The 27,212-nt window shown below is 27.5% G+C and overlaps 4 protein-coding genes across 4 annotated transcripts in view; 1 reads left to right on the plus strand and 3 right to left on the minus strand.

The window, feature by feature from the left end:
• Positions 1 to 27,212, plus strand: part of LOC123011737 (Down syndrome cell adhesion molecule-like protein Dscam2) — a 197,288-nt gene that overhangs the window by 33,504 nt on the left and 136,572 nt on the right. The gene's annotated exons all lie outside the window — the stretch shown is intronic.
• On the minus strand, positions 16,355 to 17,173 carry LOC123012123. The gene is made up of 3 exons (XM_044409932.1): positions 17,071 to 17,173; positions 16,816 to 17,015; positions 16,355 to 16,756 (listed from the first exon to the last, which is right to left on the minus strand). Exons 1-3 carry the CDS (start codon positions 17,165 to 17,167, stop codon positions 16,487 to 16,489), a joined length of 567 nt encoding a protein of 188 aa, XP_044265867.1. The 5' UTR covers positions 17,168 to 17,173; the 3' UTR covers positions 16,355 to 16,486.
• On the minus strand, positions 21,268 to 22,116 carry LOC123012121. The gene is made up of 3 exons (XM_044409929.1): positions 21,990 to 22,116; positions 21,720 to 21,934; positions 21,268 to 21,660 (listed from the first exon to the last, which is right to left on the minus strand). Exons 1-3 carry the CDS (start codon positions 22,051 to 22,053, stop codon positions 21,352 to 21,354), a joined length of 588 nt encoding a protein of 195 aa, XP_044265864.1. The 5' UTR covers positions 22,054 to 22,116; the 3' UTR covers positions 21,268 to 21,351.
• On the minus strand, positions 25,105 to 25,917 carry LOC123012122. Its single transcript, XM_044409931.1, has 3 exons — positions 25,840 to 25,917; positions 25,570 to 25,784; positions 25,105 to 25,510 (listed from the first exon to the last, which is right to left on the minus strand). The coding sequence occupies exons 1-3, from the start codon at positions 25,901 to 25,903 to the stop codon at positions 25,202 to 25,204; spliced, it is 588 nt and encodes a 195-aa protein (XP_044265866.1). The 5' UTR covers positions 25,904 to 25,917; the 3' UTR covers positions 25,105 to 25,201.

Below are 27,212 nucleotides of genomic sequence, written 5' to 3' on the forward strand. Positions count from 1 at the left end.
AAGCAAGTCTCACAAAATTTTATTCAAACAGGCTTAAAAACTACACCACAAAATTTTAAAACGCGTTTTTGTTCTAAAATCTTAATGTAAAATTTCGCTAAAACAATCTAAAAAAAAAACAAAAAAAATAGTCAAAAATCATGTTATTTTTTTATTTTTCTCGAGTGTTTTAGCAACATTTTCAGCAAGGAATGCAATTATTTGGCCAAAATTTTGCTTTTTTTTGCTTTTTTCGAGTGTTTAATCACGTTTTTAAGATAAAAGCAAAAGTCAAAAGTGCTCAAACAGACTTAAAAACTGCACCACCAAATTCGGTTGAAAATACTTTAAAACGCGTTTTTATTCTAAAATTTTAATTTTTTGTAAACTTTCTAAAAAAAAATAGTTTAAAGTCATGTTATTTTTGCATTTTTTGTGTGTTTTAGCAAATTTTTCAGCAAAAAATGCAATTATTTTGTCAAAATTTCAACAAAATAGGGAAAAAAGGTGTTATTTTTGCTTTTTTCAAATGTTTAATCACGTTTTTGAGATAAAAGCAAAAATTCTTAAAAAATTTTGTTTAAACGGGCTCAAAAACTACACTAAATTTGGTTGAAAATTCCTTAAAACGTGTTTTTGTTCTAAAATCTTGATTTTTTGTGAGACTTCGCTAGAACAATCTAAAAAGCAACAAATTAAGTCGAAAATTATGTTATTTTTGCATTTTTCGAGTGTTTAGCATGTTTTTCAACAATTATTTCGTAAAAATTTCAACAAAATAGAAAAAAAATGTGTTATTTTTGCTTTTAATGTTTAATAATGTTTTTGAGATTAAAGCAAAAGTCAAAATTTTATTTAAACGGGTTCAAAAACTAGATGATTAAATTTAAATTAAAGTTATTTTGTTTATTTCGACTTAGCTGGTTTTTGAGAAAAATTAAGTCAAAAATGAGAGATCACAAAATTTGGTTCGAAATGTTTTTGTACTAAAATCTCAGGTCAACAACTAACAAATTAAACTCTTTTTTTTGCAAAAATTACAGGATTAAGAATTTTTCGAGTGTTTAAATAGATTTTTAAGCTAAAAACTCCGTTTTTTAAAATATTGTCCAAAATCTCTAAATTGTATGATTTTTATCAAACTGTTAGGTTTTAACCACTCAGTTTATGTAAAAAAAACGTAAAGTTTTGACACTTATTTTGGTAAGATTTTAATTGTATAATCATTTAATGTGGTGAAAATAAGGAAAATAGGTGTAAACTTTTTGAACTCGGATCTGGTGATTTTAATTTTTTGAGCTAGGCAACACTAGGATAACCTTAATATATACATTTTTTTCTCAAATTTCCTTGCTGTTTTATATGTTTCGCTAACTTTGTTCAATTTTTAAAAATCTTATTAACATTTAAGTTTAATTAAAAACTAAAGCATTTACCCTAGAATCAGACTAGAATTGTAGTATTTTGCTGTATTTTTGGATTGTTATAAATTTTAAATCAAAAACTTTTATTAAATTCTTACAAACTACAGTAGCAATTTTACGAACAGTTGGATTACTTTACAAACTATTTCGTTCACTTTACGAACATTTTATTTGTGAAGATTATGAAGTTTACACTAGATATTGAAGAAGATAAAAGCGGTTTTTACACAAATTCTAGCAAAATACGTTGAAATAAATTTCAGAAACGCTTAAATTTTTTGGAAAATTAGAGCCTTAATAGCAAAATAACGATACGCAATGCCGGTTTGTAACATGAGTGTATTTGACAGAAGATTACAAATGTGGTAAAGCGTTCAATTAAAGAGGGTGCGGCGCGATACACGAATACAAACTTTGCTTATGAAAACAGGGGCGAAATTGCGATAAAGATGGCCTACATTTGGGGTTGCGCGTGAATCTGTTTACCCACTTTTTGAGGGGTTATTTGAGTTGTAATGACGAGATTTAGGGAGAAATTCGTGCATTTTTCCCCTCAAAAGCATAAAACCCTCTAAACGTGGTTTACTTGTCTAGATAACTTTAATTGAAGCCATAAAATTTATCTCTTATCGCAATTTCTAGCTAGTGAAAGTTTCTCTAGTTAAAACTACTTTATTTGAAAAATCCAAACATCCACCACTTGTTGGTGTGTCCATCAAGGGCTAATGAGAATTTATAGCTTTTTATCACGCATCCTATCAGAAAGAAACGGTCATTTTTTTCACCCACTCTCCAGGAAACTGTAATTAAATCTCGGCTGCAGCCGTGAACAACAACCCAAGTCGGTGCAGCTGTAGAATTCCAAATGCTGAAGTAATTTTAACTTGGGACAGTTGGTAATCGTGTTTCAGTCCGAATGCTCAACACAGAACCTCGATTCAGAGTCAATTTCGCCAATGATGCACCACTTTGAATTTTTTCTTTCAATTCGTGTTTGCTTGGGAAATGAGACGAGTCCTTTGAAGATTTTTAATAAGTCGGTGCGCAAACATTGAACATAAAAAATTCCACATCATTTCAAAGAGTGGTAGGCACTGAATTAATCCCAAACAGGATTCGTCCTGTCGTTTCTAATTTTACTTGACAAGTCTCTTGTTTTCAAACTGTTAAGTCGCGCGCTTATAATCCGCTCTAGATTTGGAAGATTCCGAAGTAATTGTGCGAAAATCAGGAGTGGAAACTTGCAAAAATCAAAAAAATCGGTTGTCTGCTTCGTGGGCGCGACTTTTCATATTTTCAATGAATGCAAAAACAAAAACTTGATAAATTAATCATTTTTAAAGAATACACATGACAAAAAATTTCTTTTCCAATTTTTTATACATACAGGGGGTCCCAGCGAGAAGAAAAAGTCAATTTTTTCTTACTTCGGTAAAGAAGAAAGTACAGAATTTAAAACGGTAGCAATTTTGTAGTGTTTTGCATTTGTAAAGATTAATGAATTAAGAAGTTTGTTAAAAGTTAAATACCTTAAAAAATTTAAATGGAACACCCTATTTTTTATTTTTGCTTGTAATAGATTGATAACAGACTAGACGAGGAATGGCATGATTTTTGAATATTTGCTATAGAATTAATTAAATTTTGAAATTTTTATAATTAAGGTCTTGCATTGAATTCAAATTCCAATTAGCGTTTCTTGAGTTTTACTCAGTATTTCAATAAACAACCTGTTTTCTTAATTGGTGTATAGTGATAATGTAACTTTAAAAAAATATCCAATTTTTTTTAGAAAAGCAAGTAACGCAAACCTACTTAATTTTTATCGCTAAATAAAATAATTAAAATTTTTTTAGGTTTAAAAAGGTGTACAATAAAACAGGTAAGGTTTAGACTTCAAAACCTTAGGTTTTTTAAAAAGCTTATTGAAAGCTCTACACTATAAAGTAATAACATACAGGGTGTTTCATTTAAAAAAATCAAGATAATTGATATTTTGCGGATGTCAACACTCTGCAGTAGATGTAAAGGATTGATTGTATTTTTAGCATAATAATTTAAGACCAGACGCAGTAAAAATGGTTGTAATTGTTTTTATTCACTTTTTCTTTCTAGCAAAGCCGTTGTGATTTTTTAAAAATGGTACATTTTTTTCATAAAATTGCCCATAAATGATAAACGATCCATGATAGATCCATAAAACCTAAAATGGATATTCTAAGCATTAAAAACTATTTCAAATAAGCGCATAATATACCGGGTGTTCCAGAAGAAAAAATATAATTTTGTTGCGCCACCCTATATAGGAATTACCTATAATGACGAAAATATTTTTGGACCACAGAAAAAATGAACGTCTATCGTTCAAAAGAAACCGCATTTCGTTATCTTCTTTTCTTCTTCTCTATTTTTGCTGAATTTAATGTATTAAATGTTTAGAACATTTAAAAACAATATACTTTTTCGTATAGTAGGTATAAAAAAATTAATGAATACCAGTAAAAAAATACAAAAGTCGTTAATTTATATGATAGAAAGTGTAAAAAATGTGTAAATGCATGTTCAAAGTTGCAAAATGCTTCAAGTTCAAAAAATAATACACTACTGGTAAATCTGAAAAAAAATTGAAAACAATTATAAAAAATTGCCTTTTTTTGTGATCTTTGCATAAATGTTCGTAAATCGAGTGTTGCTGAATACAGCTTGAAGGTATCAACTTTTAATTAATTTGAGATGAGTAAAATGCTATAAAGTTGAATGGTCTCAAAAACTAGTCAGTATTGTTTCTTGATTTTTTTATATAAAAAAATAATTCTTACAATTTATTTATTTAAAAAATGTTGAAGAAAAATTATTTTATTCATTTTGATGAAGATTACACAATGTCTAGAAACAATTAATTCTTTAATTCTTTTGTAAAACTTTGGTCCCAGAAATCCATAATCGATTTAAAAATTTATAGGGATATTGAGGGTACATCAAGCTCTAAAAAAATTTAGACACATTAGTCTTCCCATCAATATTTGTGAATACACGGTAAATTTTCCAAAACAATTAAAAAAGATACTTTTTTCTTTTTTTTTTTTAAAATCAGTGTTGAGTGTAAATTTTTTTTTTCAAAAAATCGCGAAACCACTTTTTAGCAACTTTATTCCAGTTTTTAAAACTACTTTTACATTATCTGTGTGGTCACTGGTTGCTGACAGATCGATATTCATGCATTGTTTTGACTAATAAAAATTTCCCCAAGTTCGTGGATAAAAAAAGAAAAAAAATACAACTTTTTTTCACACGCTATTTTTTACGATTAACGTAATAACAGTAGCTCAGAAATTTTTTTGCCAAAAGATCTAAGCTTGAATCTTCAACATATATATTTTTTGTCATTTAGATACATTGAGGTACAGTCTTTCAAAAATCATCAAAAAATTTAAGAAATGTTTTTGTACTCCTAATTTTTTTGAATAATATATAAAAAGTTTATGTAGAATGTTTAGTTGTTTTGAACTATTTAAAATAATAACAATTTTTTTAGGGAGTTTTTCACGAAAAACCTTAATGAATTAATTTGAAAAATGGAAAAACAAGAAAGAGACAATAAAGTAATAGAAAATTTAAGACATAGAATGCAACGTTACTAAAAAAAGATTACAATAAATACGAAATTCAAATTATTGAGAGTTATTATTATTTTATTTTACTTTAAGCAAGAGTACATTATTTTCAATGTAGCCGGCGCCCGTCGTTTGCTTCACCATTTTTCTTATTTATCATTCGAGGCAGYCCCGGATTTTTTATTATTCAATCCCATTTATTTATGGGATTGGGGATGATCCCTYTATCCCGCCTCGCGCCGATTTTCATAATAATCAGACTCCCATTTAGTCAAAATACAATAACGCACCTTAATCCTCCTCGACACGCATTTTCTCATGCAGAGAGATTCGAATCTAACGACTTTACCAGCGTTTAAATCCGTGCAAGTCATTAGTCCGCGTTAATGATAATGAAGGGTGCAAAAGTGGATAAAATACTCGGATTCAAATGTGGCCATGTATACTAAGTAGGATCGATACTCCACTCGGCTTTAAGTGATTCTGTTAATTGGTCCATGGCACAAAAAGCGTTTAAGGCGAGATTTCCATCTGGGACCAATCACTCCCAAATTGTTTTCGGGGTTCGTGCCTCTTTGAAGGCGGGAGAGAAAAAAGGGATTATTCGCACAACAATTTCTATTAATTAGAAGCCGGTTTTTTGTAAAAGAAATGCCGTCAACTTTGCTTGAGAAGTGTTCGTGTGTAATTTTGCGTAAAAGTGAGACTGGACCGCATGAAATGGCCTGAAATACCGCCATTACAACTGAGTGATTCTCAATAAGATGCCATTTCTATCGTTCAAGATGAGTGGCGACAATTTCAACGAAAAATTACTTGTATTGGACTGAGTTCTTTGACAATTCATAACGTAAGAATAAATTGCACTTTATTAGACTTGTTAAAGAAACTCTAAGTTTTCAAGTTTTTTATTTTGTTTGTTTGGTTAAAAAAGTCTTAACTCTACCAAAAATTACAACCTTATATTTTTTTATGCCTCTTCAGAGTCTGCAATAATAATTTTATTTTCTTGTTACCACTAAAGATTTACATTTATAAAATTTATGAAGAACGTTTACATTCCTATTCGCAACAATGCACTGTCTGAACATAATTTACATCGTAATTTACATAAGTTGCATGTAAAAGATTAGATATTCATACAAACTAGTCTAGTTATTACAAAGTTAAATATCCCTGCAGTTATAAAGCTAAGCTTGTGGTGGCTAATTAGTTCGAGTACACCACACAATTTGATTAATTTATTAAATTGGACACACATTAAATAATAGAATTATTTAATCGTTTGCAGCAAGAAAATGCTCAATTTTAGTAAGACTACGGATGTGTCAAGATAAAACTTATTAATACACAAAAAATAGGAAAATTATTATACTAAGGTGTCTGAAATTGTCAGTAAAGTGATAGAAATATTCCGTAAAGTACTACTTTTCTGGAATCATATGTCATTATTTAAAATTGTATGTAAAGTTAACAAGATAGTATGTAAAGTAAATGTGCAGATTGTGTAATGTTAATTAAATATTTTTTCAAATTTTTACATAATTTAAAAAATTGGGAATTTGTAAATGTAAATAATATTAAATAAAACAGAAAACACACACAAATGTAAAATATTTTGGAATTTAAGAAAAATCGACCAAAACAGTCCGCAAAAGAATAAATTTTGTAATTTCTTGAATTACTTTAACGAAATTTTCTGAAGAAACAAGCCATAGAAATCAAATAAAATATAGATTTTTTGTAAAAAATATACTATGTATATAAAAGTTGCTAATTCTTATCTACATAAAAAAGATGTATTTTAATTTTTTCAGAATTTTCGTTCACAAATTACCTTTCTCTCATTAGTTCTAGCTTTCAAAAGACAAAAAAGATTTTAACAAATTCAAGTTAGTGCTTTAATTATTATTATTTTTCTGAAGTTTGTTGGAATTAGGAAGTTTTTGATTAACAAAACAATCCAAAAAATTTGCAAAATAATGCAATTTAAATCTCTTTTTGTCATATTTTGTTTAGTTTTTAATTAAGTGTTTCAATAAAAGTTACGTTAAAATTTGATGAAAGAAACAAAGAACTCAAACTAAACATTAAAAAATCTACTAGGAAGCAAGACCAAATGCACACACATTTTGTAGTTTCTTGAATTATTTTAAAAGTCAGAAAATTTTTACTTCAAATTTCYAGTCGAAGAACATTGTTTTTTAATCGTCCGTAAAGCGAACGAAATATAGTCCGTAAAGTACTACTTTTCTGGATTCATATGTCATTATTTACCTAAAATTGTCCGTAAAGTTAAAATAGTGCAGGTTGTGTAATGTTAATTGCATATATTTTTTAAATTTTTACATAATTTAAAGAATTAGAAATGTAAATAATATTGAATGAAACAAAAAACACAAACAAAATAAGTAATATATTTTGAGATTTAAGAAAAATTAACAAAAACACTTCGTAAAAGTTAAATTTTGTTAATTTAACAAAACTTGCTAAAAAAACAAACTGTGTATCACAAAAATCAAATAAAATATAGGTTAAAAAAATATATAATACATAGAAATATAATACAAAAGTTGCTAATTTTTTACATTAAAAATGATGTTTTTTAAATTTTGTACAATTTTCATCAACAAATTATCTTTCTCTCATTAGTTTTAAGTTTCGAAAGAGAAACAAGATAAAATTTTAGCAAATTAGTTAGTGCTTTAATTATTATTAATTTTTAGTGCATTTTTTCTGAAGTTTGTTGGAATTAGGAAGTTTTTGATTAAAATTCATAACAATCCAAAAAATTTGCAAAATAATGCAAATCAAATCTCTTTTTGTCATATTTTGTTTAGTTTTTAATTAAGTGTTTCAATAAAAATTACGTTAAAATTTGATGAAAGAAACATAAAGAACTCAAACTAAACATTAAAAAATCTACTAGGAAGCAAGACCAAATGCACACACATTTTGTAGTTTCTTGAATTATTTTAATGAAGTTTATTGAAGTCAGAAAACTTTTACTTCATAAATTCCTAGTCGAAGAACTTTGTTTTTTTAATCGTCCGTAATATAGTCCGTAAAGTACTACTTTTCTGGATTCATATGTCATTATTTACCTAAAATTGTTCGTAAAGTTAAAATAGTGCAGGTTGTATACATAATTTAAAAATTAGAAATGTAAACAATATTGAATGAAACATAAAAAACACAAACAAAACAATTAATATATTTTGGGATTTAAGAAAAATTAACATGAACAGTCCGCAACAGTAAAATTTTGTTAATTTAACAAAATTTGCTAGAGAAACAAACTATGTATCATAAAAATCAAATAAACTTCTTTGCTCTTTTCTAGAAAAGTAAAAAGTTGCTAATCTTTATCTACATTAAAAAAGATGTTTTTTTTTAAATTTATTATAATTTTAATCAACAAATTAAAAAAAAATAAATTTTAACAAATTCAAGTTAGTGCTTTAATTGTTATTAATTTTTAGTGCATTTTTTTTAAGTTTGTTGGAATTAGGAAGTTTTTGATTAAAAATCATAACAATCCAAAAAATTTGCAAAATAATGCATATCAAATCTCTTTTTGTCATATTTTGTTTAGTTTTTAATTAGTGTTTCAATAAAAGTTACGTTAAAATTTGATGAAAGAAACATAAATAACTCAAACTAAACATTAAAAAATCTACCAGGAAGCAAGACCAAATGCACACACATTTTGTAGTTTCTTAAGTTATTTTAATGAAGTTTATTGAAAGTCAGAAAATCCTTACTTCATAAATTCCTAGTCGAAGAACATTATTTTTTTAATTGTCCGTAAAGCGAACGAAATATAGTCCTTAAAGTACTACTTTTCTGCATTCATGTGTCATTATTTACCTAAAATTGTCCGTAAAGTTAAAATAGTGAAAGTTGTGTAATGTTAATTGCATATATTTTTTAAATTTTCATATAATTTAAGGAATTAGAAATGGAAACAATATTGAATGAAACAAAAAATACAAACAAAACTAGTAATATATTTTGGGATTTAAGAAAAATCAACATAAACAGTCCGCAAAAGTAAAATTTTGTTAATTTAACGAAATTTGCTAGAGAAACAAACTATGTATAATATAAATCAAATAAAATATAGATTTTTTGTAAAAAATAGAATAATACAAAGAGGTAACTTGTTTGCTTTTTTTCTAGAAAAGAAAAAAGCTGCTAATCTTTATCTACACTAAAAAAGATATTTTTTTTATAATTTTGATAAACAAATCAGCTTTTTCTCTTTAATTATAGATTTTAAAATACAAGAAAGATGAAATTTTAGCCAATTCAAGTTAGTGCGTTAAGTGTTATTACTTTTAATGCATTTATTTTGAAGTTTGTTGGAATTAGGAAGTTTTTGACTTAAAATTCAAATTTGTTTTGCTTAAGTTAAGTCTCAATTACATGATTAAAGTAGTGAAATCCAAGGAAACATAAAAAAAAAAACAAAACATTGAAAATACAAGCATAAGCAAGATTTTTATCACATTTTATTACTAAAACAATTTTTTTTCTTCAGTTTTAGTTTTCAAAATATGAAGCCAGTGTTTCAATTATTATTATTATTATTTTTTGTACAAAACAAGTTGAGTTTAATGATAAAATAAAACATTTGTTTACACCACTGTCTGACTCCGTTTCTGAGTCGTTGACCCAAGTTGATTAAGATTCCGGTTTTTGTTTATTCTGCCATTTCTATTTTAGTCCGACATTTGGCAACTCATGAAGTGGAAAATAAATAAATGAATAGAAAAATATTAGAAACGCCAAGAACCCAGTCTAGACGRCTTCAATAAACCACATTTTTTGATGCAAGTGCGCAACAGAAAGACTTATTTAAATAGTAATGTGAAATTAAAACCGAATAGAGGAATGCATTGGGAACAAAACGGACTATAATAATGAGCCACTTACTTGCCCTTGTTTTTATCCCTCGATTCAAAAACGGCGTGTGCATCGTGTGGAACATCATTTCGAGCACGGTTTTGAATATTAAATGGATTGTCAGGCAAACATGCTCCTCAGAGTTGTTTTTGAATTGTGTGCAAAGGGATTACAAACTATTTGCGGAAAAGTTCCCCGTTTTGTTTTGCTTTAGTTTTTACATAAAACACCGAATTTAGTTGGATTTACTCGAAGCGAAAAGACCGGTTTTGAATTAAAATCAAACTTTCGGAAAAAAACAAAAACATTGTTTTATTAGTTTTAAAGTGGACAAATAAGTGGTGAGTTTGGCCTAACGTAAAACTAAGAATTTATTTATTTTTTTCACCAATTTAAGAAAGCTGCTGGTGACTTTTCTATTAATTTTTTTGCTTTCGTACTAATTTAGCGCAATGTTTGTGACATTTAAGTCATTTACTGTAAAAGTTCGTTTAAAAGTCTTAAAATTGCAACTTTCAATTGGAAACTACATCGTTTCGACTATACAGCTGCCATCAGCAGTTACAGTTAATCATAAACGTTAATTACAGCTATTATTTTAAAATTAAATACCAATTTTCACTCGACTAGAGCACGAGAAAAAAAAAACTTTCAGCTTGTTCCTCGCAGGTTTCGCAATTTATTTAGTCCACGAACAAAAAACATACAGGGTGTTCCATTTTTATTGTTACAAATTTAAAATAGGTGAAAGAATGATAAAAGTTTCCTATGAACATGTATTGAAAAATATTATGTAAGGGAGCTATACTCCCTGAAAGGGGTGCATATTTTAATAGATTTTCTCTAATATTTCAGAAACTATTTTAAATAAAATTACAAAATTTGGTACAGTTGAAAAGTTATGTTGAAATTTTTAATCAGGGGTGTCCTAAACTGGGGAAGTTTAGAATGAAAAGCACTCTTTAACTATTTGGCTGAAGTTTCTTGTCACTTTCAGCAACAAAATTCTATGGCTTCCCACAAAAAAAAGGTCTCTGGCGTTTTCTCGATACAACTTACCGTTTTTGAGTAAAATAATTTTAAAGTTTAAGTTACAGTTGCTTTGTTGTGTTCTTTTTTCGAAAAAAAAAGTTAAATTTGGTTGAAAATCATAGTATTTTTGCTTTTTGAACGTTTTAGCATGTTTTTAAGAGAAAAACTCAAATTTTGAATGAGACTTCATTAGGACAAGATAAAAAATCACGAAATTAAATCGATAATGATGTTATTTTTCACTTTGTCAAGCGTTTAAGAAAGTTCTTTAGTCAGAAATGCAATCTTTTTGGCAAAATATTGTCCAAACTAGTCGAAAAATGAGTAAACATTGTGCCATTTTTGCTTCTTTAAGCAGTTAAATACATTCTTGAGCTAATAAACTGAATTTTTTTGATAAAACAGACCAAAACTTACCAAATTAGATCGAAAATGATACTATTTTTGCCGTTTCAATAAGTTTTGGAGCTTTTTATAAAAAAATTTGCTTATAAAGGCCAAAATTACTACATTAGATCGAAAATTATGCTACTTTTGACATTTGTGAGAGTAAAAGCATGTTTTTGAGCTAAAAACTTCTTTTTTTCGCAAAATTTTGCTAAAATAGGCCACAAAGTCACTAAATTAACGTTCTATTTTAGTGTGTTTTAGTTTTGTGACCTTAAAAATCAATTTTTTTTTTCAAAAAATTTTATTCACAATCAAAAAATCACCAAGTTAGTGCTTCTTTTGGAGTGTTTAACATGTTTTTGAGTTAAAAGCGGTTTTTTAAAGATTTTTGTAAAATTCTGGCAAAAATGACCAAATTTGGTCAAAGATGACCTTATTTTTGACTTTTTTAGTTAAAAAACACTTTTCCTTTGCGACATTTTTCTCAAGCAAGGTAAGAAATTTCCTAATTAGATAGAAAATGGTGGTTTTTGCCTAACTTTGAAAAAACAATTTAATTGTTTTTGATCAAAACATGCCCAAAAATAAAAAAAAATTATATTATCTCCATCTATTTTCAAGCGAATAAAAACGCTTTTAAGCCAAAACTAATTTATTTTCACAAAATTTTGCTAAATTAGCCAAATTAGTGGTCGAAAACGACATTATTTTTGCTTTTTTCAAGTAAAATATCACCCAAATGGGCCAAAAAAATTAGCAAATTAAGTTGAAAATCCTATATTTTTGGTATATTTTTTAAACTTGAGTTAGGATAATATATACTCTATTCTATTTTGGCTGAAGTTTCTTGCTACTTTCAGCAACAAAATTCGAAATTCCATAGTGTTCACAAAAAAGAGGTCTCATGTGTTTTTTCGATACAACCGTATTAAAAAACATACCCTTTTCAAAAAGTGTAGCTCCCTTACATAACATGTTTATAGGAAACTTTTGTCTTAAAATTGCATGTTTTTTTACCTGTTTTAAATTTGTAACGATAAAAACAAAACAGCCCTGTATAAATTATATCAAAAAATGTATTAGTGAATGCAAAGTGGTGCAATTTCATGAGAATAAGCTTCATTGTTCCCTAATGGAGTCACCGAACGCATCCTTGGCAATAATTGTTCCTAGTTCTGGCTTCGGCCTTTGTGCGTTCGACTTTTGGTGATTTAAAGCGCCCGAATGGAACCTAATTACATTAACACAACTTTCTATAACTCAACATTGATAATGCGTGTTCGAAAAACGGGTGTGGTGGCGATAAACCGTGTAATTTATTCCCCCCTACACATATATTTGCCGAGTGTTTTGATCGGCAATTTTAATCTCATCGCACGAGCTTGTGGAAGCAATTTTCATTTTTTTCCAGTAAACAACGTAATGGAAATGCTAATTATGAATTGTGGGGTCATCATTCGGGGAATTTTCGTGCCGTTAAAAGTATTTATTAACATTTTTATAAAGGTATCCGTTGCTTTGTTTTTGTTATAATTCGCATTTTAAATGCGGACTTGCTTTAATTAAAATGCTTTTAAAGTGTACTCACTCTACATTAAACTTGAAAGAATTGTAATTAGATTAGATAATGTTGCAGGTGAGGGAGTTTTGCTATATTTTAGTAATAAAAAGTTGAAAAAATGCTTTGGTTTGTGTTTTGTCCCGGGGCCTCCACCATTTTTCAAAAAAACAAAATTAAAAATGTTGTAGTAAAATTTACTACATTTAAACACAAAATAATTTACAGTTTTGTAATTAGCTTAAATAATGTTGTAGGTGAGGAAATTTTGCCCTATTGTAATCTAAAAAGCTGAAAAAATGTTTGTTTGTGTTTAACCCGGCGCCTCCACCATTTTTGACCAACTCTGAAAAATTTAATTTCAAAAAAATCTATAATTTTCTAGTAAATTTTACTACATTTAAGTACAAATTAAGTTCCAGATTCAAACAACCAAAGATAAATGTCCCGAATGGCATTTGAATGTGCGAAATGCGCTTAGATCACGACTTCCAAACATTTATAGCTGCCAATAAACTATTCCCGTAGGCTTAATATATTTACACGACTGGTTTGTTCAATTTCTTTTCTCTGAACGACCATCAATCCATGTTGGAGCAATAATAAACATCACAAAACACCAATTAGAAAAATAATTGGTCTTTTTGAAAAGCCCAAGAAATGTTTTTGTGGTTTTTTTAATTGGAGAATTTTTTTTTTATTTATAGCTGACAAACGAGTGATTTATAGTATTATATTCTAACTTTTCTGTTATAACAAGTTCATTAAAAAAATCATTGTAAAGCAGTAAAGTTTTTTTTAAACTTTAAAAGAAATGTATATCTAATTACAAAAAATTTTGGGCAAATTTATGATTTCTAAGAAAAAATCCAGTAAGTCCAAAACAATACTTTCTAGTAATCTAAAAATTACTTCCAAATAATTTTATTTTGCCTCTAGAAATTTCAAAAAGATGCTAGAGAATGGTTTCTAAGATTTATTCTCAAGTTGAGTTAATTGAGCTAAAACAGCCACAGGAAAAGTCTCATTATAAAAATAATTTTGCATCAATTTTTTTTGTCGAAGTTGTATCAAATGTCACCGACTATGTAATCTTTGAAATAAAGTGCAAAAATTGTTTATATTGCATTTTTTTGACGCTAAAAAGGAGATTTCAACCTTTATATTTCAGAAACTCTAAACATTCGCATAAGGCAAGTTGAGTTATTGTGACTTTTTTTAGAGCTGTACTAACATTTCTTAAAATTTTTGCACAACTATGTAAATAGTCTTGTAATTATTTATTAAAATTTTGTTTTAAGTTAATAATGATAATAATAATTTTACTGAACAAGGTAGTGTAGATAAGAATGTTTTTCATTAAAACACAATAACTTTCAATTACAAGATACTATTGTGTTGAAAATTATTTAAAAAATAGTTGCACTCAAATTGGTTATTTTCCGAGATAACTAACTTTGTTAAGAAAAAATCGTTTTGTTTTTAAAGTATGTAACTAACAGATTTTTTGTTGGTCAACAATAATGTTTTTCTAGATACTTTGTGGCCCTGAACAAAACTTATATTGGGTAGAGACAACTAATTCTACTCTTCACTCACTACTTGTTAATCATGATGGTGTAATTGGTGGGTACGCAAAGAACTCTGACGGATCCCATGGTACCATAAACATTGGTAGAACGAATACACATGACCACATCGGAACGATACCTACCATTGACGAAAATCCTTGGTTGTCCTTTAATGATAATCTAACAGAGTGGTCAACAGCATTTTTCGAAATACTTTTGTACAAAAAAAAATAAAAATACGCTAACAACCGCAAAAAATAGCCAATGTGTTCCAAAGGCTAAATTACAGTGTAATTACAGTGTAATAAAGAAATAAGGTTTAATAGATAATAAATGGCTACTTATTTTAAAATTTCTTTTATCTAAGTTTCCCTTGTAAAAAAGATTAAACAAAAAAATTGACATCAAATTCGTTTTTAATTTAATTTTTTTTTAATTTAATTTTTTTAATTTTTATTCTCTTTATGGTCTGTAACACATATTGTAAACTGAATTTACTCTAAAACGGTAAGTTGTATCGAAAAAACGCAAGAGACCTCTTTTTGTGAAAAACTATGGAATTTAGAATTTTGTGCCTGAAAGTGGCAAAAACCAACAGCTAAAATAGTTAGGGTACTTTTTACAGTTTAAGACGCCCCTGAGTAAAAATTTCAACATTTTATCTTTGAATTCGTGTGGTTGTATAAAGGTTATCAAATTTTGTAATTTTATCTACAATGGTTTCTGAATTATTGAAAAAATTGGTATAATCCCACCAATAGTAGTCTAAATCTTAACGAAACAATAAGTGAACTTGAGAAATTAGATGTTTTAAATTTACCATCTTGAACACATAAACAGAAAGATGAACAGAAAATATGTAATTCGTAACATTTTGAACGAACGAAAAATGTTTGACTGCAAACATATTGCGACTTGTTTTGATATTTATACAGTCTTTGAACAAAAATAGATGTCAAATTATTCATTTTACAAAATCAGCAACTTGAGTGTATCTAATCTTTTAATATTTTTTAAAACAATAGTATCTTGTAATCGGAAGTTATTGTGTTTTAATGAAACAATTTCTTATCTACACTATTTTATTTATTAAAATCATTAATGACTTAAAATAACATTTTAACAAATAAATACAGGACGATTTACATCGTTGTGCAAAAATTGTAAGAGGTATTATAGCTCTAAAGAAGTCAAAATAACTCAACTTGTCTCATGACAATGTTTATAGTTTCTGAAATATAAAGAGTGAAATTTCCCGTTTAGCGTCAAAAAATGCAATATAGGTAAACTAGCTTTTGTACTTTATTTCAAAGATTACATAGTCGGTGGCATTTGATAATTTTTTTTGGTATCTTCGTCAAAAAAATTGATGCCAAATTATTTTTATAATGAAACTTTTTCTTTGGCTGAACTCAAGCTTAAAGATCATATTTGTCTATTTGTCTCTATATTTTAGAAACTATAAATATTTGGATAAGGCGAGCTAAGTTATTTTTTGCATTTTTTATCCTCTATCATCACCTTTTGAAATTTATAGAATTTAATTAGAATTAAAAAGAAATTATTTCGAATAATTTTTAGTTTACTAGAAAGTATTGTTTTGGAATTACTGGATTTTTTTCTCAGAAATCATGAATTTTTCCAATTTAGTTTCTTTAAAAGTTAAAGAAAAAACTCTACTGGTTTACAATGATTTCAAAGAGTAATGTTTGTTTCTGAAAATACCCTGAAAACTATATTAATAATTACTTGTGAAATTAACAATATGTTTTTTTAATGAACATGTTATAACACAAATGTTAGAATTAAAGGGTATTTGCAAATAAATTTAAAATTTTAGACTTTTTCTTGCAAAAAGGGAAACTGAGTTAAAACAAATTTTAAAATAAGTAGCCATTTATTATCTTTTAAACCTTATCTTTTAATACACTGTTGATTACTACTGTAATTTAGCCTTTGGAACACATTGGATATTTTTTGCTGTTGTTAGCGGATTTACTATCTCTATTTTTATTTTTTTTTGTATAAAAGTATTTCATAAACTGGTGTTGACCACTCTGTTTGAGTATCATAAAAGGACATCCAAGGATTTTCGGCCCAGCTAGGAATTCTTCCAACTTTGTCATGTGAAGTTAATCTTCCAATGTGTACTGTACCAAGAGAAGTGTCAGAGTCGAATTGAACTCCACCAATTACAGCATCATGATTAACAAGTAGTGAATGAATAGTAGAATTATTTGCATATTCCCAATATAAGCTTTGTTGAGGGCCACAAAGTATCTAGAAAAACATTATTGTTATCCAACAAAAAACCATATAGTGTTCTGTTGGTTACATACTTTTATACCTTCTGTTGCCTTCTTTACTCCCTTAATAGGAACATATACTTCTTGTATTCCAGCAAAAATTTCACCGATCAGGAGACCATTGTTTGGGATGTACACTTGTCCAATATAAATGTCTACACCTTCACTATTTTGGCCTCCGATTATAGCATCTGGGGGCACTTCTCCGTTGGTATAATCTCGCCAATAGTATTCTAAATCGTAACGAAACATTAAGTGAACTTGAAAAATTACTTGTTTTAACTTTACCATCTTGAAGACATAAACAGCAACTGAAGAGAAAGATGAACAAAAAATGTGTAATTCGTAACATTTTGAACAAACAAAAATGTTTGACTGCAAGCATATTGCAATTTGTTTTGATATTTATACAGCGTATTAACAAAAAAAGATATCAAATTAGTCATTTTACAAAATCAGCAACTTAAGTAGGTACTTAATTTTAATTCCTTAATTATTTTCAAAACAATAGTATTTCGTAAAATCAAAAGTTTTTGCGTGTTTTACTAAACCGATTTTTGCTTATCAAAATTAGTTTAAATACAGCAATTTGAGTGTATCTAATCTTTTAATCATTTTTATAACAAAAGTATCTTGTAATCTAAAGTTATTGTGCTTTGATAAAACAATTTCTTATCTACACTATTTTATTTACCTATAGTCCGGGCAATGAACCCATTCTAGGTTACAATAATTTGCTTAAAGCTGAAAATTGGTACGAATGTTGGGACCCCATTATGAAAAGTCCCCATCGATCCTGCATTTCTCAATTTTTCAGCCAAACGGTAAGTTTTATCATAATAATACATCAGACAAAAATTATAGAGCATGCAATTTTTTATAAAAATGGTTATATACTTTTTTTTCCTAAGAATAACCATTTCTGAGATATAGCGATTTAAAAAGTTGTGTTTTTCATATTATGCCCACGTTTCCACGACACTTGTGAAGTAGTGTACTTGGGTGCGTTTTTTTAACGTGGTTTTCCCGGTAGGCCTATTTCACGATCTATTGAGGTTCTGTTTAATTAAAAAATATTGTATCTAATGACAAATGGTACTATTGAAGATGATAAAAGCGATGTAAATTATGAATAATAATGAGGAAAATTATTCGTCTGATTGATAGTTATCTGATGGTACTTCAAGTGTACTGTCTTCTTCGTCTTCTTCTTTTCTTTCTTCTTCTTCTTCTTCTTCTTCATCTTCCTGCTGGGTACAAGTAATTGTTGTTGCTTTAATTAGTACACAGGTACTCTTTGTTTGTTTTAAGTAAAGAAAGAGTTTTTGTTTATTCTAATTTGAACAAGGAAGGTGCAATTGACCATTTTTAAACAAATACAAAGACAAAATGCAATTTTAAGTAAGATTAACATGCATTTCTCCTACTTGATTAGCAAATCTTAACTTCAAAAATCATATCTTGAAAACTACTCGGTATATTCTTTTAAAAATTTAGATTATAACTAATAAAGAGATACTCTACACGATGGTAATGATGAAAAAAAAAATTACTTCTAGGGTTTTTTTAGATTATTTCGATTTACTTTAAACTTCTTCAAACACTGTTTTAAGAAAAGTTTGCCAATATTCAATTTCAAATTTTATATCATTCTAAACGACAAGTTCATACCTTTAGAATGGTCTTTATTTGAAGAAAATCGGTATAATAGTTATTGAGTAATGATTTTTTTGAAGTTAAAGTATTTTAAATTCTTTTAAATTAGAAATAAATTATTTAGTTCAAAGTGTGTGGACTTTTTTTAAGCTAATTTGCCCGAACTATTAGTAAAATCATTATTATCATTATTGACTTAAAATAAAATTTAACATATTCATACAGGATGATTTACATAGTTGTGCAAAGATTTTAAGAGGTGCTAGTACAGCTCCAAAGAAGTTAAAATAGCTCAACTTGTCTTATGCGAATGTTTATAGTTTCTGAAATATAGAGGGTAACATCTCCCTTTTAGCGTCAAGAACGCAATATAAACTAATTTTTGCACTTTATTTCAAAAATTACTTAGTCGGTGACATTTGACGAAATTCTTTGGTATTTTCGACAAAAGAATTTGATGCAAAATTATTTTTATAATGAGACTTTTTCTGTAGCTGTTTTTGCTAATTTTGACTTAATTAACTTAGCTCAAGAATCAACCTCAGAGTTTTTTTGTCTATTTGTCTCTATATTTCAGAAACTATTAACATTTGGATAAGGCGAGCTGAATTATTTTTTACATTTTTTATCCTCCAGCATCACCTTTTGAAATTTCTAGAATTTAATTAGAATTAAAATGAAATTATTTGGAAGTAATTTTTAGATTACTAAAAAAATTATTGTTTTGGAATTACTGAGTCTTTTTGCAGAAATCATTAATTTTACAATGATTTGAAAGAGTAATGTTTGTTTCTGAAAATAGCCTGAAAACTATATTAATAATTACTTGTAAAATTAACAATATATTTTTTTTAATGAACATAACACAGAAAAGTTAGAATAAAAGACATGAGTATTACAAATAAATTTAAAATTGTATACTTTTTCTTGAAAAATAACTAGCAATTTTTTCTAATACGCGTTGATGTCTTTTTTTGTGTTGTGTAGCTTCTGTTGCCTTTTTTATTCCGTTAATAGGAACATATACTTCTTGTATTCCAGAAAAAATTTCACCGATCATGAGACCATGGTTGTCTATGTACACTTGTCCCAATATAAATGTTTATACCATCACTATTTTGGCCTGCGACTATAGCATCTGGGGGCACTTCTCCGTTGGTATATTCTCGCCAATAGTAGTCTAAACCGTAACGAAACAATTAGTGAATTTGAAAAATTACTTGTTTTAGGTTTACCGTCTTGAAGACATAAATAGTTAATGAAGAGAAAGATGAACAGAAAAAGTGTAATTCGTAACATTTTGAACAAAAAAAAATGTTTGGCTGCAAGCATATTGCAACTTGTTTTTATACTTATATAGTGCTTTAACAAGAATATGTAGATGTCAAAATAATCATTTTTCAAAATCAGCAACTTGAATAGGTACTTTTAATTTTTTTAAAACAATAATATCTTGTAAAATCAAACGTCTTTGAGTGTTTTAGTAAGATGATTTTTTTTATCAAAGTTAAATATCTGGAAAATACAGCAATTTGAGTGTATCTAATTTTTGAATAATTTTTAAAACAATAGTTTCTTGTAATTGAAAGTTATTGTGCTTTAATGAAACAATTTCTTATCTACACTATATTATGTAATAAAATCATTATTATTATTAGTRACTTAAAATTAATACAGGACGATTTACATAGTTGTGTAAAAATTTTCCTAAGGTGAGGAAGTCAAAATAACTGAAATATGTATAAAGGGTAACATCTCTCTTTGGCGTCAAAAAATGCAATATAAACTAACCTTTGCACTTTATTTCAAAGATTACATGCTCGGTGACATTTGTCGAAATTCTTTGGTGTCTTCAACAAAAAAAATTAGTTAAAAATTATTTTTATGAAACTTTTTCTGTGACTGTTTTTGCTAATTTTAACTCAATTAACTCAACCCAAGAATAAACGTTAGAGATCAAATTTGTCTATTTATTTCTAAATTTCAGAAACTATAAACATTTGGAWAAAGCGAGCTGAGTTTTTTTCTTGCATTTTTTATCCTCTAGCATCACCTTTTAAAATTTCTAGAATTTAATTAGTCTTAAAATAAAATTGGTTGCAAGTAATTTTTAGATTACTAGCAATTACAAGAATTGTGGTGGAATTACTATTTTTTTTTCTCCGAAATCAGGAATTTTTGGAATTGGAACGACGGAAAAACTTTAGTGCATTACGATGTTCAAAAGTGTAATGATTTTTTCTGAAAATAGCCTGAAAACTTTTCTATTAATAATTAATTAGTGAAATTAACAATAATATGTGTTTTTAAATTAAATTTTTGTTGTATTATTTTATTTTATTTTTTCAATAAAATAATTTTTTCAATTCTGACTATTTACTATATAAGCCTAACTTAGATAAGACATATTTAAAAAAAACAGGTTTTTTTCTAATTTTATAGCTAGTTTTTTGTATTTTGTTTTGTTTGATTTATTTTTTTTTACCTTTACATTATCTTTAAACTTGTTTTTATTTAATTTCTAGTTAATAGACGACTTTCATCGTATCGCATAGGCACTGCCTATGTTGCCGCCCCTGACGAGCCGCCACTGCTGAAAACTACGAGTATATTAATAATTACTTGTGAAATTAACAAGATACTTTTTTAATGAACATGTTATAACAGAAAAGTTAGAATAAAAGATATGAGTATTTACAAATAAATTTAAAATAGTATACTTTTTCTTGCAAAATAACTCGCACTATTTTCTAATACGCGTTGATGTCAGTTTTTTTTTTGGTTTAATTTTTTTGTATAAGGGAAACTTAGATAAAACGAAGTTTAAAATAAGTAGCCATTTATTATCTACTAAACCTTATTTTTTAATACACTGTTGATTACTATTGTAATTTAGCTTTTAAAACACATTGGCTATTTTTTGCTATTGTTATCGGATTTACTATCTATATTTTTATTTTTGGTGTATAAAAGTATTTCAAAAGTTGTTTCAAAATCCTCTTGTGTATTATTATTAAAGTATAAATAAGGATATAAGTTAAAAGTATCAATTCGTCCGATTTTATTATGTGCAATGTGTCTTCCAATGTTTAATGTACCACGGGTTGTGTTAGTATAGAGTTGATATCCACCAATTACAGCATCATGATTAACAAGTAGTGAGTGAACAGTATTTCTATTTGTGCGTGTCCAATATAAATTTTGTCCAGGCCCACAAAGTATCTAGAAAAACATTATTGTTGACCAACAAAAAACCACATTGTGTTCCGTTAATTACATACTTTTATAGCTTCTGTTGTCTTCACTATTCCAGGTCCAACTCCAGTTCCAGTAGTAGCATATACTTCTTGTATTCCAGAAAAAATTTCAGTGACTATGTTACCCTTGCCATGTATGTACGCTTGTCCAATATAAATGTTCAAACCTTCACTATTTTGGCCTCCGACTATAGCATCTGAGGGCACCTCTCCGTTGGTATAATCTCGCCAATAGTAGTCTAAATCGTAACGAAACAATAAGTGAACTTGAAAAATTACTTGTTTTAAATTTACCATCTTGAAGACATAAACAGTTACTGAAGAGAGAGATGAACAAAAAAAGTGTAATTTGTAACATTTTAGTTAAAGTTACGTAGTTTTATTAGAAAATACAGCAATTTGAGTGTATCTTATCTTCTAATCATTTTTAAAACAATAGTATCTTGTAATCTTAAGTTATTGTGTTTTGATGAAACAATTTCTTATCTACACTTTATTATTTACCTATAGTCCGGGCAATCAACACATTCAATAATTCGCATAAAGCCTAAAAAAGAACCTCAATAGATCGTGAAATAGGCCTACCGGGGAAACCAGTTAAAAAAACGCGCCAAGTACACTACCTCATAACGTGTTCATATATGAAGAACACAACTTTTTAAATTGCTATATCTCAGAAATGGTTGCTCTTAAGAAAAAAATGTGAAGACATTTTTTATAGAGAATTGCATGCTCTATAATTTTTATCTAATGTATTTTTATGATAAAACTTACCGTTTGGCTGAAAAATGTAAAAAAAAACATTTTCGCAACCTTTGATCTTGAATAACTTTTTTTGCAGATGTGGGATCGATGGGGACTTTTTACATTTTTTTTATAACAGGGTTGCCCGGTAAAATCATTATTATTGTTATTGACTTAAAATAAGTTTTAACAAGTAAATACAGGATCCAAAGAAGTTAAAATAGCTCAACTTGTCTTATGCGAATGTTTATAGTTTCTAAAATATAATGGGTAAAATCTCTCTTTTAGCGTCAAAAAATGCAATATAAACTAACTTTTGCACTTTATTTCAAAAAATTACAGAGTCGGTGACATTTGGCGAAATTCTTTAGTATTTTCGACAAAAGAATTTAATGCAAAATTATTTTTATAATAAAACTTTTTCTGTAACTGTTTTTGTTAATTTTAACTCAATTAACTCAACTCAAAAATCAACCTTAAAGATTATATTTTCTATTTGTCTCTATATTTCAGAAACTAACTGGATAAGGCGAGTTGAGTCATTTTTTACATTTTTTATCCTCTAGCATCACCTTTTGAAACTTCTAGAATTTAATTAAAATTAAAATGAAATTATTTGAAAGTAATTATTTGATTACTAGAAAGTATTGTTTTTGAAATACCAGCTTCTTTCTTAGAAATCATGAATTTCCGTATTTTTTTTGAAATTTAAATTACCTACATTTTTTCAAAAGTTTTAAAAATGATTGTTTCTGAAAATATCCTAAAAACTATATTAATAATTACTTGTTAAAATAACAATATATTTTTTTAATGAATATGTTATAACAGAAATGTTATAACTTATAATTAAAGAGTATTTACAAATAAATTTAAAATTTTAGGTTTTTTCTTGCAAAATAACTAGCACTTTTTTCTAACACGCGTTGATGTCAGTTTTTTTTTTATTTAATTTAATTTAATATTTTACATTGTTGATTACTACTGTAATTTAGCCTTTGGACCGCATTGGATTTTTTTGCTGTTGTTAGCTGATTTACTATCTCTATTTTTAATTCTTCTTGTATAAAAGTATATCATAAACGTTTGTTGACCACTCTGTTAAATTATCATTATAGAAGATCTAAGGATTTGGGGTAAAGGGTAAAACAGTTACTCAAGAAAAACATGAACAGAAAATGTGTAATTCGTAACATTTTGAACAAACAAAAAATGTTTGACGCAACTTGTTTTGATATTTATACAATGCTTTTAAAAAAATAGATTTCAAATTAATTATTTTATCCACGACTATTGCATAATGTACCCTTTATAGGTCTGTTTGCTCGATCTTAATAATACCCATTAATCACAGCAGTGATTAATGACTCATTAATCACTAATACCCATTAATCACGGCAGTGATTAATGAGTCATTAATCACTGCTGTCAGAAGCTTCCTTGATTTAGCTATAATATTATATTGCTTTGCTACAATAAATTATTGGTTTTTAAAATGTCATCGTGTAAACCACTAAATATTTTCAATTCAGTTCTGTACATATAAAAAAAAAATTGGAAGGCAACCAGCATCGACACAGAGCCATTACCAACTTTGAATGTGTGTGTCGTATATCTGTTTCTTAACATACTTAATGTAACAAAATTTTCCAACAAAAAAGCTTTAACAAAAATATTTAGTAGTCGTAGATAAAGTATAGTATACTACTGGCGTATAATGGTTATTATACGCTCGTTTTGTAATATACTATTACACGACTGGTTTGTTCAATTTTTTTTCTCTGAACGATCATCAATCTGTGTTGGAGCAATAATAAACATCACAAAACAACCAATTAAAAAAATAATTGGTCTTTTTGAAAAGCCCAAGAAAACTCACTTTTTTCCCCAATTAACATATACTATTTTATCTGCAAACGATTCAGATGGAGAGAAAAGAGCAACACACCAATAATCAAGTAAATCAGCTCTATAATCAGGACGCTTTGCAATAAAATCATAACAAACGTCACGCGTCAGTTTCGGAATTTGTGTTGAGATTTTCGGAAGTGTTGATTGATTTAACTGATGAATAACTTGTGTACTTTATAGTGCAAAATGTCGAATGCTGCTAATCTACCTTGTACCTCTCCAGAAAATGCTGAAAAAGCGAAAGAGACAAGAAAGAGACAACAGTGATAAATGTCAAAGTAAGTGTCAAGTAAAAGTGAAAACGCCTAGGCGGAAAAAAGGTGTGTTTACTCCATGTCTGAGAAGTAAAACTTTTACCTGTGTCATTTAGTCATAAAAGTGTCATTTTTTTGACGTTTGCGGATAAATAAAATTATTTGGAAGTAATTTTTAAGTATTGTTTTAGAATTACTGGATTTTTTCTCAGAAGTCATAAATTTTCGCAAAGTTTTTTGGAATTGGAATCACATTTTTTTAAAAGTTGTAGGCCTCACAAAAAACTGTTTTACGATGATTTGGAAGAGTAATGTTTGTTTCTGAAAACTATATTAATAATTACTTGTGAAATTAACATTTTAGAATAAAAGACATAAGTATATTTTCAAATAAGTAAATTTTTTTTGACTTTTTCTTGCCAAATAACTAGTTAATTTTTTCTAATAAGCTTTGAAGTCAGTTTTTGTTTGTTTATTTTTTTATACAAGAAAAGCTTAGATGAAACATTTCAAAATAAGTAGCCATTTATTATCTACTAAACCTTATTTTTTAATACACTAGATTACTACTGTAATTTAGCTTTTAAAACACATTGGCTATTTTTTGCTGTTGTTATCGGACTTACTGTCTATATTTTTATTTTTGTTGTATAAAAGTATTTCAAAWTCTGTTACMTCACCCTCTTGTGTATTATTATTAAAGTATAAATGAGGATATTGGTGAAAAGTATCAATTCTTCCGATTTTATTTTGTGCAGTGGTTCTTCCAATGCTTAATGTACCACGGGTTTCGTTAGAATAGAGTTGATATCCACCAATTACAGCATCATGATTAACAAGTAGTGAGTGAACAGCAGAAGTACTTGTTCTTGTCCAATATAAGTTCTGTTGAGGGCCACAAAGTATCTAGAAAAGCATTATTGTTGACCAACAAAAAACCACATTGTGTTCCGTTAATTACATACTTTTATAGCTTCTGTTGTCTTCACTATTCCAGCTCCAGTTCCAGTTCCAGTAGTAGCATATACTTCTTGTATTCCAGAAAAAATTTCAGTGACTATGTCACCATAGCCATGTATGTACGCTTGTCCAATATAAATGTTCAAACCTTCACTATTTTGGCCTCCGACTATAGCATCTGAGGGCACCTCTCCGTAGGTATATTCTCGCCAATAGTAGTCTAAATCGTAACGAATCAATAAGTGAACTTGAAAAATTACTTGTTTTAAATTTACCATCTTGAAGACATAAACAGTTACTGAAAAGAGAGATGAACAGAAAATATGTAATTCGTAACATTTTGAACGAACAAAAAATATTTGACTGCAAGCATATTGCAACTTGCTTTCCTATTTATACAGTTTTTTATTGAGGTCAAATTAGTCATTTTACAAAATCAGCAATTTAAGTGGGTATTTTTAATTTCTTAATTATTTTCAAAACAATAATATTTCGTAAAATCAAAAGTGTTTGCGTGTTTTAATAAAACGATTTTTTCTTATCAAAGTTAGTTTTATTGGAAAATACAGCAATTTGAGTGTATCTAATCTTTTAGTCATTTTTAAAACAATAGTATCTTGTAATCAAAAGTTTTATTTCTTAAGGTCTTGTACCTTATTTAGTAAAATCATTATTATCATTATTGACCTAAATTAAATTTTAATAAATAAATACATTACGTTGTTGTGCAAAAATTTTAAAAACTGTTACTACAGCTCTAAAAAAGTCAAAATAACTCAACTTGCTTTATGCAAATGTTTATAGTTTCTCAAATATAAAGGGTGAAATCTACCACTTTATTTCAAAGATTACATAGTGAATGACATTTGATAAAATTCTTTGGTATTTTCGACAAAAAAAAAGTTTTTAGTAACTTTAACTCAATTAACTTAACTCAGGAATAAACCTTAGAGATCATATTTGTCTATTTGTTACTATATTTTAGAAACTATAAACATTTGGATAAGGCCGAGCTGAGTTATTGTTTGCACTTTTTGTCCTCTAGCATCACCTTTTGAAATTTCTAGAATTAAATTAAAATTTAAATTAAATTGTTTGCAAGTAATTTTTGGATTACTACTCGTAGAAATTACAAGAATTCTAATGGAGTTACTAATTTTTTTCTCAGAAATCAGGAATTTTTTGGAATTGGAATGACTTGTACAATTTGATTCTCAGAAAAAAACCTTAGCGCATTATGAAACTTTAAAAGTGTAATGTTTTTTTCTGAAAATAACTTGAAAACTTTGCTATTATAATTATTTACTAAAATTAACAATTTATGTTTTTAAAGGATTATTTACTATACTTATAAGCCTAACTTAGACAAAAAATATTTGAAAAAAGTGTTTTTTTCTGATTTTATAGCAATAGTTTTTAGTATTTTGTTATTCACATTTTGTCGTATTCATTTATCCTTTAACTTGTTTTTTTTTTAATTTTTGGTTAATAGACGACTTTCAGCGTTGTTTAAATCACTCTGTGTATTTTTTTTTCGAAATTCTCTCGAATGTGAAAAATAAGTATTAAAAAAAAGTAGTTTTTTCTGATTTTATAGCTATAGTTTTTAGTATTTTGTTTTGTTTAATTTATTTTTTCTTTACATTCA

Source organism: Tribolium madens, unplaced genomic scaffold (assembly GCF_015345945.1).
Source record: "Tribolium madens isolate multiple individuals breed KSU strain unplaced genomic scaffold, Tmad_KSU_1.1 Scaffold_91;HRSCAF=231;Tcas5.2_LG7, whole genome shotgun sequence".
NCBI lineage: Eukaryota > Metazoa > Arthropoda > Insecta > Coleoptera > Tenebrionidae > Tribolium > Tribolium madens.